The sequence below is a fragment of the Lissotriton helveticus genome, chromosome 9 (genome assembly GCF_964261635.1).
Source record: "Lissotriton helveticus chromosome 9, aLisHel1.1, whole genome shotgun sequence".
Lineage (NCBI taxonomy): Eukaryota > Metazoa > Chordata > Amphibia > Caudata > Salamandridae > Lissotriton > Lissotriton helveticus.
The window spans coordinates 152,179,718-152,192,654 of NC_136070.1; the positions used below are offsets into that span (position 1 = coordinate 152,179,718).

Genomic DNA, 12,937 nt, shown 5'->3' on the forward strand with positions numbered 1-12,937 from the left:
GGCGCTTTGGCAAGGGGGCCTGAAGACCAAAAAACACAAAGGCAACAACGCTACCGTCACAGTGGTTACACAGAAAAGAGCATGGTCTTCAGCTCTTTCCTAAAAGCTAGAAGGTTATTAGCTTTGCGGAGGGAAAGGGGGAGTTCATTCCAAAGGCAAGCAGCCATAAATTGGAATGACCGTCCTCCCATCCGAACTCGTCTGACAGTGGGTACCTCCACTTTAGCCAGGTCGGCTGACCGCAGCATCCTCCGTGGTACATAGAAAGCGATACGCTTTCTGATGTAGTTAGGGCCAACAGAGTGGAGGGCTTTGAACGCCAGCGTGAGGATTTTAAACCTAATTCTTTTGGAAATAGGTAGCCAGTGCAACCTGTTTAACAGCAGAGAAGCACTGGCTCTCCTTGGCAGGCCAAATATGGCCCTAGCCGCCGAGTTTTGAACGATCTGCAGCCTGGCCAAAAGGTATTTCGGCAGACCTGCAAAAAGCGCGTTTGCATAATCTAACCGAGACCCTATTAGCGCCTGAACTACAGTCTTTCGGTATTGCAGGGAGAGCAGAGGGAGAAATTTCCTCAGCATTTTAAGAATGCCGAAGCATTTCCCAGCAAGCCCTACAATATGGGGTCGGAAGGATAGGTCTTCATCAATTACCACTCCCAGATTTTTCACTTGGGAGGATGGCCTTTCGGGAGGAAACATGTCCTGGGGCCACCACAACTTCCAACTCGGATCGGGAGCACAGCCAAAGAAAAGAAACTCAGACTTGTCCGAGTTGCATTTCAGGCTGTGCTGCTGGAACCACGCAAAGACTGAACTCAGACAGTCTTTAATCCTGCCGCTGTCAAAGACCTCACCCTTGCTGCACGTAAATAGGAGCTGGGTGTCATCAGCGTAAGAGATGACCCGGGCCCCGTAAGCCTCCGCTACCATCGCCAGAGGAGCCATATAGATGTTAAAAATGGTGGGGCTCAAGATGGATCCTTGGGGAACCCCAACCTCTAGCGATGGCATTTCCGCGGAGAACGGTGGAGCCCAGATCACCTGTCGGCGGCCCGATAGAAAGGATCGAAACCAGTCCAACACCGTCCCCCGTAGTCCGATCTCCTTGAGTCTTAAGAGGAGACCCTCATGAGGGACGGTGTCGAAAGCCGCCGACAGGTCCAACATGACCAACATCGCCTTTCCCCCTCGATCGAGCGTCTCCCTGATGGCGTCGGTCACTTCCACGAGGGCTGTCTCCGTGCTATAATTAGCACGGAAACCCGATTGAGAATCATGGAGAGCGTTGTTATTCTCGATAAAGGTGGTAAGTGTATACTGAACATGCTTCTCAACCACCTTCGCCAGAGCAGGGAGGAGGGAGATCGGTCTGTAGTTGGCCGGCAGCAAAGGATCTAACAGAGGTTTTTTGATCAGCGGCAGAATAAGTGCGTGTTTCCATTCCCTGGGCAAGTGTGTGTGCATGTGTTGCTGTGCATGTCTGTCTTTGTGTCATGCCCTGGCTTTTTATAATTTCTTAATTAATTTTGTTCTTCCATTTTCAAAGTTTAAAGTCTGTAGGAGTTGACAATGAGAGTTTCCAAGTGCAGACTTCTTCAAGGCAGATGTCAAGTGACAGGATGAATCACTTCACCGTTCAAATTAATAAAATGTGATTCAAAGAGAAAAGCTACCTAAAAAAGCATTTTTAGTGGGCATAAGAGAAGCACATTTAATGCATTACAATTCTAACTGAAATGTTATACATATGTTAGACTAACTAAAAGGAAACTGGTACAGACCTACACATAAATTGCAAGGTTTATCTCTCACCTGTTGATGGGTTCCAGCATGCTAGGGCTTATGTGGTCACACTGTGGTGTCTTTGCTAAAGGGAAGATAACGGATGAAGGTGTAGTTGGGTTTGCTTGCTCCAAATGGAAGACATCATCCTCTTGGCTTGTACGAAGTGTTGGTAACTAAAAGGGTGATCATAAGTATTGTTCTCAATAAGGAAATCTATTTGATAAAAGATCTATACCACATATTTCATTAGGAAAGTTTCACAAACATTTGCAACTGCTGCAATCAAAAGGTATTACCGTATTAGCAGCACAATGAAGCATGGTAAGTAATTATAACACTGAACCACAACAATTACTCCAACTGACCGTGAGAAGGGCAATCTAAAATGCACTTGGATGGGGGGAACTGAAGCTTGTAGTGTGCGGAGGGATTCGCAACTTCACCACTCGGTGCGAAAGGAAAGGATTTCTTTGTTTATTTACCCTCCCACACCCTAGTGGTGTCATGCTTCATCATCGGGTCACCCCGACGCCTAGAAGTCAGGGTGGGCTTGACCACAGTGTTGGGAGCTCTTTGAAGACTGTAGAAGACCAGGGGGCGCTCAAGAATTAAAAAAAACCTGTGACAGAACCCCAGTTTCCCTTTATTATTGGTTCTGTCACGGTTATTAAAATAATGTAAAAGGTGGGTCGGTATTGGAGTGTTATGGTCCTAAGATCCTAGTACCAACATGTTTTTCGATCACTCTTAGAGCCATTGTCTAAATACACTGATTGGTTCTTACGTCCACTAGTTACGAGGATCAGGTCACATGTACAGGATACAAAACACCTGTTCAACCTACTAACAGATGTAGAGTATAACCCTGAAGAGAATATCCTTGTGTGCCTAGATGTAGAAGCATTATACACGAATATACCACAAGAGGAAAGTATCAGAGTAGTGGAAGAAATCTTAAAAATGGACGAATGGATGTGGGCAGTCCCTATAAAGTGGATCTTTACTGTCATACATCTGGCACTCACGGAGAACTTTTTTAAATTTGAGAATCAACTCTACCTCCAGGCGCATGGCACTTCAATGGGCAGTACATTCGCCCCAAGCCTAGCATGTCTTTATATCAGTCACTTTGAAAATCTACACATCTGGACCCAAAGCCCATACTCCAACAACATCCATAAATGGTATAGGTACATTGACGACATCTTTATGGTATGGAAAGGAGACATGGAAGGCCTCACTGAATTTAAAGAGTGGGTCCCCATCTCCGCTTTACCATGACCTCACATAAAGAACAGATTTAATTTCTAGATGTCACATTCACAGCAAAAGAGGGCACATTAGCTAGCTCCCTTTACACAAAACCTACTGACAAAAATAGTCTGCTTAGGTTTGACAGCGCACATCCACGCGCACTACGAGAAAATCTGCCAGTGGGTCAGTTTTTAAGAGTGCGCAGAAATTGCTCTGACCTCCAGACATACAAAAAGGAGGCAGTGATCCTCACTAAGAAATTACAACACAAAAAGTATCCAACCAAAATTATTGAGAAAGCAAATAGAGGACGCAACACTCCTAGAGAGGCCCTGTTAGAAACACATGTGAAAACACAACCTGAGCAACTCATATGTGTCACTACATACAATTCATCGTCTAATGATGTAAATAAGGTAATAAATAGGAAATGGCAAATCCTTACATCAAACAATCTTCATTTTGAAAAACCCATGTTTTCTTTAAAAAAAAATACAAGTCTTAGAGATTCACTGGTGCACAGCGGCACACGAACACCCCCACCCATAAGTCAATCTACACTGTGGAATACTCCTTCAGTCATGGGTCATTATCCCTGCGGGAACTGTGTAGCGTGCCCATTCACAGAACACACTAAACACCTTGAACTAGGACTTAATTCACCCCCTCGAGCAAAGATCCCACACTAATTGCAACTCTGAGTCAGTGGTATACCTCATCAAATGCCCGTGTAATCTAATGTATATCGGCATGACAAGCCATAAGGTTAAGACCCGCATCAGCGAGCACAGAAGCACAATACGCCGTGCAATAACAGCCACAAAACTCACGGCACATTACCGGGAAAAGGGACACAAAGATACTGACATCAGTTGGACCATTATAGAGAAGGTGAAAGACACGACCAATTTACAGCACAGATTGCTTGAACGTGAACAAAGGTTGGTATATCGTTTGAAAACACACGTTGTGGGTTTGAACGACTATATCCCATGGAGCCAACTCAATAGATGAGCTTTGTTCTTATGCCCGGGACAACTCCCAGTAATACTTTATCCGGTTACACCTCAGATTAGGCTCATGAGTCCGCCTGTCTATCACAAAAAGGAAGTGTATGACCTGGTTGTCCAACTATTAATCCCACGGTAGTAAGACCATGTCTTATTCCATTTACACTAAACACACGTTGGCCACTTCATTGAGAAGCCACGGTTCCACTTCATGAGGGCAACAGTATGTCATAATGGGTACATATCGACCCTATAATACATGTTCCTCGAACCCAAATAACCTCCAGCGACCCCTTAATATGGGAAAATGTGTATGCGCTCGCAACATTTAATGGGCAACGGGCCCCCACTCACATTTTAAATAGTTCTTGCTATTTAATCTATAGCTACACGGGACCCGGCCATAGTAACTACAATTCCCATGAGCCTAAGAGCTGCGGGACACGCCACTCACACGCCGGTACGTCACACGTAGGGTGGTGCCAAAAATCCTTGGCGTTTTTGCGGGTGAAAACTGCTTACAAAAACACCGGTCCTCGTCAGAACAATGCAAAAGCCGGGGACCGAGACCGAACAGGTTGTAAAGCGGGGCAGGACTCTTGACGAAGTAAGTAAATGGGCGCACTCATACAAGCGGAACTTCTTAAAACCGCGTGCTTCTTCGGGGTAACGCGGCCGTCTTAACATGGCCCGATGTTACCACCAATAGCAGAATCAGAACCCTGAAACAGGCTAAAATGGTTTATCTCTCTGGGGGCATACTATAGGGTTTGACTACAGAGCTACCCCACTTGGCCATACGGTCCCCTGAGACACGTAGACTCCACAGAATCAGGGTAAGACCGAGCATGTGAGGTGATGCATGGAATGTTAAGAGAATGAGTACCGTAACTGGTCCCGCTTCGTGGGTTGAGTCTCCTGCGCACCCACCAACGTGCTGCTGCCCCTGGAGGGGATCTATGAGGGAGAGAACACCGGCTGCCCGCTCCCACCTTGGAAGCCGTGTAACGCTGCTTGGGCTGACTCTGCACTCCGCACGGGACTCCATTGTCCAGGAGCCCGTGCGTGAGAACACCCGGGCGGAGACACGCCCACACAAACTCGGGAGGTCATCTATATAAGAGCCTACGGGTCCCGCAGCGCAGGACGCGCGCGCGGGACTAGCCGGACGAAGCCCGGACAAAGGGCGGGCCTTCTGTGGCCGTCCGTGGACGGCAGAGGACGGGACGGACCACATTTCAAAATTCCTCATTGTCCTTTTGCGCGCACCATCGTTAAGAAACTCGGCACAGACACGCTAACTACAAAGGTACTCTGTGCGTTGCCCTCTATATTTGTGGCTGTTTGGGACTCCTCCACTCCTGTGGTTTGACAATGGGTAAGCGCAAATCCATGGAGGGAGGCGGTGGGGCCATAGAGACAGCTAAACGACAAAAGCGGATTAAAAAGAAGAAACCCAAGGGAACACCGAAGCACGATGGGCTAAATTGCATCATGGACAATATTGATATCATCATTGAGGACTGCCAGGACATTTTAAATGGGGATATGGGAGTCATACAAGCATCTGAGCAAGAGAAGTCAGGGGGAGACCCGTTTCTCGTCACACAAGAGGTAACTCACCCAGTAACTACCATCCCAGAAATGTTCAGAATGAGTACAAAGCATAGGGCGGCCTCCCCAAACCAGCCTGGTCCAGAGAACATTCGAAAGGGGGGTAAGGCAAACTTACACGAGGGAGGAGCCAATGAGAAGATTATAGCCAATTCCCATGTTGTATCTGTTGTTGCCAATGACCCAATTGTCTGTGTCAATAGGTTTACAGTCCTGGCAGAGGTTGAGCCGGAACCAGAAGGAGAAACCATTATTATTAGTGGGTCTGGTAGCTCTCAGCCTCATGTGGTAAACTCTGGCACCATTGGTGACCTGGTCAATCTAGTCTCCTTATTAAGAGACGAGATTGAAGGTCTGAAAGCATTAGTCTTAAATCTAACTAATGCCCCAAATGTCAATCAATGTGTCCCTTGCCAACAAAATTTACCCCCGGCAAATATTTCTGCTATATCTTCTACTGCTTACCCAATTCGATCCCAAGGCACTAGGCAGGTAGTGGGGGGAAAGCCTGCTGTAAAATCTAAGTTGCCAGGCTCTGCTCAAGCTGACGGGGCACAATGGTCCCAGGGACTGTCGCCAATCCGAGTATAAAGACCACCAAATTATCGAGGAGTGACTCTAGAGTGGCTAACAAGCCTAGTACAAGTACCCAGAAACCTCAGTTAGGATCCATAGGGGGGGGAGTGTTAGACCAGGGTTGCTGCCTAGGAACGGATTAAGAACGGTACTTGGGTCTCTCTCTCATGAGACTGACCCGCCTAGGCACCACATGCAGGGTATGGGTAGCTTTGCAACAAATACTATATACATGACAAATGTCCCAAAGTACCATATGCGACCCAATGGAATAAGGGAGGGGGCAGACTCTCTGACAAACAAGGCCATAGATTGGTTAAGGAAAGTTAGAGGGTGTCGATCGATAATCAGGGAAGACATCATTAGAGCTAGGAGGATGAGCCACCCAGGGGCCTCACAGGATGTCATTGAACTAACCCTTGTCTCTGACACTTTAGCAGAGGATCTGTTTAAGATGGAGTATAGATCTAGTCCCCCAGCCCATTCAAGTATTCAGCTGAGGAAAATGCCCCCTCTACCTTTTTCAATGGCTTTAGCCACGGATGCATGAAAGACGGGGAAATGGGCACCTAGGTCCAGGCTTAATTCCAACGATTGACTGCCCCGAGGGGGGTTGGAGAGGTATCTTCTGCCCAACAGGTGCACAACGAATGGTATCCCCTCGAAACACGTAGTGGGGCTAAAGGAAGTGAATACTTGGGTCTGGTAGGCTCTTCCCCTATGACAGTGATCGATTTGGATAGCCCAGTGGGTGGTGGGGAATTCGAAATAACTAATAAGGAGACAGCAGGAGATAGCGTTTCCCTGAGCGTATGCGGCTCGGTGAACCTTCCATTAACCATCCTTACATCAGGGTATAAACCCAGTGGTATGGTGGGTAGTATAGTCTCATGGAACATCGTGGGATTGGGCCCCAGATTGCATTCACCAGAATGGGTATCATTCATAAATGGTTATGATGTAAGCATTTTCCAAGAGACATGGGCCTGTGAGCCCCAGTTTCTCTTGGGTTTCCTCAATTTTTTCGTCCCTGCCATGAAGGGCCTAAAGGGCAGACCAAAAGGGGGGCTGACGATTTGGGCTCGACAGGCACTATTTGAAAAAATAGTAGAACTCCCCACAGGTAATAATGACATCCAGCACATAAGATTAAATGTGACCAAGGGGGAACCGCTAGACATCTACAATTTGTATAGAAGAGGTTCAAACGGGGGGAAATCTCCAGTTCTAGTAGTACTTGATCAGCTGACTGAAGCCCAGCCAAGTGACAACAACATGTTAATTGCAGGGGACATGAATATGACCTTTGAGCCCCTATCTATTGAAGATTGGCAACCTGGAGAGGTGGCAGACATAGAGTGGGGGGTCCCCAAGCTGGGTTTAAATCCTGTGAGTAGATGGTCAGCTGAGGTAATTCAGATGAATGCCTTGTGTATTGAAAGGGGGGTAAGAGCTCTGAATGGAAGGTCAGCAAGTGATGGACAAGGGGCTAATACATTTGATAATGGACGATGACAAAGTAGAATTGATTATGTCATCTGTAACCTGGCGATTTGGCACCTAATGACTGACATGAGGGTGGTCAGTAGGCAGGAGAGTGACCATAATCCCCTATGTATCACTCACAAACTGTGTGGTGGGGAGGTGGAGGGCTTAAACAATTTAGTAGAGGGGATACTAGAGATCGTTCCAACGAACGACATGAGAAGAGTAAAGTGGCCCAAAGTAGCGGTGAACCAAGAGGCCTTGGATAGTATTAACAAAGAACTGGAGACTACTACTGTTGCCATGGAAGCTATGTTGAAGATGGGAACGGAGGGAGGTATAGAAATGGATGAGATCACCAACCTCCATTGTGCATTCTTTAGCCTAATAAAAGGTCACTTCTATACGCCAGTACGTGTGCAACCTGGTAAGAAAACCTCCCCATATCAAGCAGGGTGGTATAACGCCCAGTGTAGGGCAGCAAGAAGTTCATTGGGGATGGCTATTAAGAGTAAAGTTCCAGCTGCTGTGAGGGAGGCGAGGCAGGTGTATAAGGCCAGTGTTCTCCAGGCCAAGAAGGACTATGATGAGCAGCATTGGTTAGATCTTAAGGCCGCCAGTTCGGCCAAAGATTCCAGACTATTCTGGAATATAGTTAAGTGGGGGAAAGGTGGCATCCCCGAACCACCCTCAAACTATGTCTCGCAGAGTAGCTGGTTGGACTATTTTGGGCCCAAATACATGTGTCGCCCGGAGGACATCTTGGGAGAACCTGTGACAACTACAGTTTTTAAAATACCACCTTTTATTAAAACTGATGTAGCAATGGCCCTAGTTTCAGTGGCGCGGGGCAAGGCCCCGGGTCCAGATGGGGTGCCCGCTGATGTCTTTCTCCACGAAAAAACTTGTTGGGGGAAGTATATCTTGAACCTTGCGAACGCGGTAGCTTTAGGGGCACCAGTGCCAAAATCGTGGCTGGGGGCAGTAATAATACCCGTATTTAAAAAGGGAGATAAAACTATACCGGGGAATTACAGGCCTATCAGCCTAATAGATATGGTTTAGAAGGTTGTAGGAAAAATGACCCTAACAAAGATCATGAACTGGGTGGAAGAATCTAATGTATTATCTCCCTAGCAAGCTGGATTTCGTAAATTGACAGCACAATAGATCAGATCTTTAGGTTTACCTTGCTATATTGGAAAACAGTGCAGCTGGAGAAGGGTAGTCTGTACGCAGCTTTCATCGACTTGCATGCAGCTTTTGATTTAGTCCCCCGCTCCATGCTATGGAAAGTCTTAAACGAGATGGGTATGCCAGCTGAGATTTTATCCCTGATGAACAAGTTACTTACCTTCGGTAACGATATATCTGTAAGAAACAGTAGTTAGTATTAGATTCCTTACCTTAGAATAACCCCAGGCGTCAGTCTGGATCCGGAAACTTTTGCGTAGCAGTACCCCTGCGCGTCGGTAGGCGTCGTCTGCAGGCGTCCCCTGCGGCTCCGCGTCGTCGGCGTCGTGCGCCGTGATGACGTCGCTGGAGTATATAGACGCCGCCTCCGCGCGCTGACGTCAGTTCTTTGCACACAGCTTTTCCGCGCCAGAACACGCAGAGCCATGTGAGAACCAACACTGGTGCCATTTGAAACTAGGGCCCTGAAAGGGATGTCCTTAACCCTAGGTATCAGTTCGCAGAACGGGGAGGACGGGCGGGGCGGTAAGGAATCTAATACTAACTACTGTTTCTTACAGATATATCGTTACCGAAGGTAAGTAACTTGTTCATCTGAAAGAAACAGGTTAGTATTAGATTCCTTACCTTAGAATAGATACCCCAGCAATACCAACCCCGGTGGTGGGTCTGCGAACCAATACAACCTACACCAGAAAGTCCTGGAGGACCGAACGGCCAAAGAAGCCATCCCTCCGGACTTGACTGTCCAGGCAGTAGTGCCTCGCAAAGGTGTGCAGCGAGGCCCACGTGGCCGCCTGGCAAATGTCCTGCAAAGGGACTCCCCGGCCCAGGGCAGTAGTAGCCGCCGTGGCCCGAGTGGAATGGGCCCGCAGCCCAACAGGAGGCTCCTTCCGAGCCAAAGAGTAGCATGCTCTGATGCACAGGACGACCCACCGAGAGATGGTCCGTTTCTGTACCGCCCTTCCCTTCTTCTCACCCACGTAGCCAACAAACAGTTGGTCATCCACCCGGAACTGGCGTGTGCGATCCATATAGAATGAAAGCGCACGTTTTGGGTCCAGACGATGGAGCCGCTCTTCATCCTTTGAAGGATGCGGAGGCGGGAAGAAGGAGGGCAAGGTGATGGACTGCCCAATGTGAAAAGCAGAGACTACCTTGGGCAGGAAAGAAGGTCTAGTCCGAAGAACCACCTTATCAGGATGAACAGACAAGAAAGGAGGTTGAATAGAAAGAGCCTGGAGCTCACTCACTCTCCTGGCAGAGGTGATGGCTACCAGGAAGGCCGTCTTTAAGGTGAGAAGACGGAGAGGACAGGAATGAAGGGGCTCAAAGGGAGCGCACATCAGGAAAGTCAAAACCAGGTTCAAGTCCCACTGAGGCATCACGAACGGAGTTGGAGGATACATGTGCGTGATGCCCTTTAAGAATCTTAACACAATAGGGGACTTGAACAAAGATGGCTGATCAGGTAGCCTCAAGAAGGCGGAAAGGGCAGAAAGATAGCCCTTGATAGTGCCCAGGGCAGAGCCCTGCTGGGCAAGGGAAAGGAGGAAGAGGAGAACCTCAGACAGAGGGGCAGAAAGGGGATCCACAGCCTTTGCTGTGCACCATGCCACAAATCTGTTCCACCGGCAGGCGTATACCGACTTTGTGGAGGGACGCCTGGCTGCCAGAATGACATCACAGACTTCAGGAGGCAAGTCAAATGGCCTCAACTGTCGCCGCTCAATCTCCACGCATGGAGGTGGAGACTGGACAGGTTCGGGTGGAGGACCGTCCCCTGCTGCTGCGACAGAAGGTCCTCCTGAAGGGGCAGGCGGATCGAGGGACCGACTGTCATGCTGAGTAGCTCGGGATACCAGTACCTTCGAGCCCAGTCCGGAGCCACAAGGATAACTTGGGCCCGGTCGCGCCTGATCTTCTTCAGCACTCTGGGCAGAAGTGGTATAGGCGGAAAGGCGTACAACAGACCGCAACTCCACTCGCGCCGAAAGGCGTCGCCGAGCGAGTGCCGTCTTGGAAACTCCAACGCGCAGAACTGATGACATTGCGCGTTCTCTTCTGTGGCGAATAGATCTAACCAAGGCTCTCCCCATTGCTGAAAGAGGCCTCTCGCCACATCCGAGTTCAGACGCCATTCGTGATCCACCGAGCACCGACGGCTGAGTTCGTCCGCCCTGGCGTTCAGAGAACCTGCCAGGTGTTGAACCGTCAGAGTCACGCCCTGACGTTCCAGCCATTGCCAGAGGCGCAGAGCCTCTTGGCAAAGGGTCCACGACCCCACACCGCCCTGTTTGTTGCAGTACCACATGGCGGTGGTGGTGTCCGTGAACACCTGCACTACACTCCCGTTGACAAAGGGGAGGAATGCCTTCAGTGCCAGGCGAATCGCCCGCAGCTCCAACATGTTGATATGGAGCCGGGACTCCGCCGGAGACCAGAGGCCTCTGATCTCCGCCTCTCCCAAGTGGCCACCCCAGCCTTGGAGGGACGCGTCCGTCACAACCACGTGCTCCGGCTGGGGAAGGGAGAGGGATCTGCCCCTGACCCAATCGCGGTCTGTAAGCCACCACTGCAACTGTCTCGCAGTGCCCTCCGAGATCAGGTGTGATTTCGGCACATTGATGGAAAACCCCAACTCGTGCAGGAGGTCTGCCGTCATCTGAAGGTGGTGGACGACTGTCTGGGGCGAGCCCGCCTTCAACAGCCAGTCGTCGAGGTAGGGGAAGACTGAAACCCCTAACCGGCGCAGATGAGCTGCGACCACCGCCATCACTTTCGTGAACACCCGTGGGGCGCTGGTAAGGCCGAATGGGAGCACGATAAACTGAAAATGCTCGTGGCCTACCGTGAACCGCAGGTAACGCCGGCGGGCCGGCAGGACGGGGATGTGAAAGTACGCATCCTGCAAGTCCAACGCTACCATCCAGTCTTGTGGGTCTAGAGCAGCCAAGACCTGAGCCAAAGTCAACATCTTGAACTTCTCCTTCCGGAGGAAGCCGTTGACGTTCCGTAGATCCAAGATAGGACGCAGGCCTCCCTTGTCCTTCTTGGGTACCAGAAAGTAGTGGGAGTAGCAACCACACCCTACTTCTGGCCCAGGAACGCGCTCGATGGCCCCCTTGGCCAAGAGGGCCGTAACTTCCTCCTGCAGAAGTGTCAAGTGGTCCCCCGACACACGGTGGTTCTGCGGTGGCATGGCTGGAGGAGTGGACTCGAAGGGGAGGGCATAGCCCCTTCGGACAAGCTGCAGCACCCACCTGTCCGATGTTATCGCGCGCCAGCGGGAGTGGTGATGGCGAACCCTGCCACCCACTGGCGTCACGTGAGCCCGAAAGCTCGGACTAGGAAGGCTCGGATGCCGCAGCGGAGGGAGGCGTGGACTGACCACGACGCTGGCCTCTACCGCCACCACGGCGGAAACCACGGGCGCCACCGCGCTGGGGAGCGCTCTGCGCCGCGTGGCTGGCAGCACGTGTGGGACCTCCTCTCCCTTGGCCACGAAAGGGCCGAAACGAACCCGTCTGCTGGCGCTGGGTCTGGGTCGAGAGACCCAAGGACTTGGCCGTGACCCTGGAGTCCTTGAAGCGCTCCAGCGCGTGGTCCGCTTTGTCACCAAATAGGCGACTGCCATCAAATGGCATGTCCATAAGCGTATTGTGGACGTCTGGTGAGAAGTTGGCAGATCTCAGCCAGGCATGGCGACGAATCGCCACCGTAGTGGACATGGCCCGTCCCAGTGAGTCCGTGGTGTCCAGACCACAACGGATCGAGTACCGCGCCGCATCCCGGCCTTCAACAAAGGCCCGGGTGAGCTTGTCCCGCACTTCCTGGGGGCATTGCGGCAAACACTCCTCGACCGTATCCCACAGGGAGTGGGTGTAGCGGCCCAAGAGGCACGCGGTGTTACAAGACCGCAGCCCAGCACTCAAAGAGGAAAACACTTTCTTTCCGAATTGGTCGTACCTCTTTGATTCCCGGTCGGGCGGAGCCGACGGAAATGCGGACTGCGAA

The 12,937-nt window shown here is 50.4% G+C and overlaps 1 protein-coding gene across 4 annotated transcripts in view; it reads right to left on the bottom strand.

Annotated features, from left to right (window-relative positions):
* The window catches only part of MIS18BP1 (MIS18 binding protein 1), a 538,190-nt gene that overhangs the window by 77,211 nt on the left and 448,042 nt on the right, over positions 1-12,937 (bottom strand). For all 4 annotated transcript variants that reach the window (XM_078659687.1, XM_078659685.1, XM_078659686.1 and 1 more), the window contains one exon: positions 1,815-1,960. In XM_078659687.1, coding sequence (XP_078515813.1) covers positions 1,815-1,960 — 146 coding nt within the window. The remainder of the gene's footprint in view (positions 1-1,814; positions 1,961-12,937) is intronic.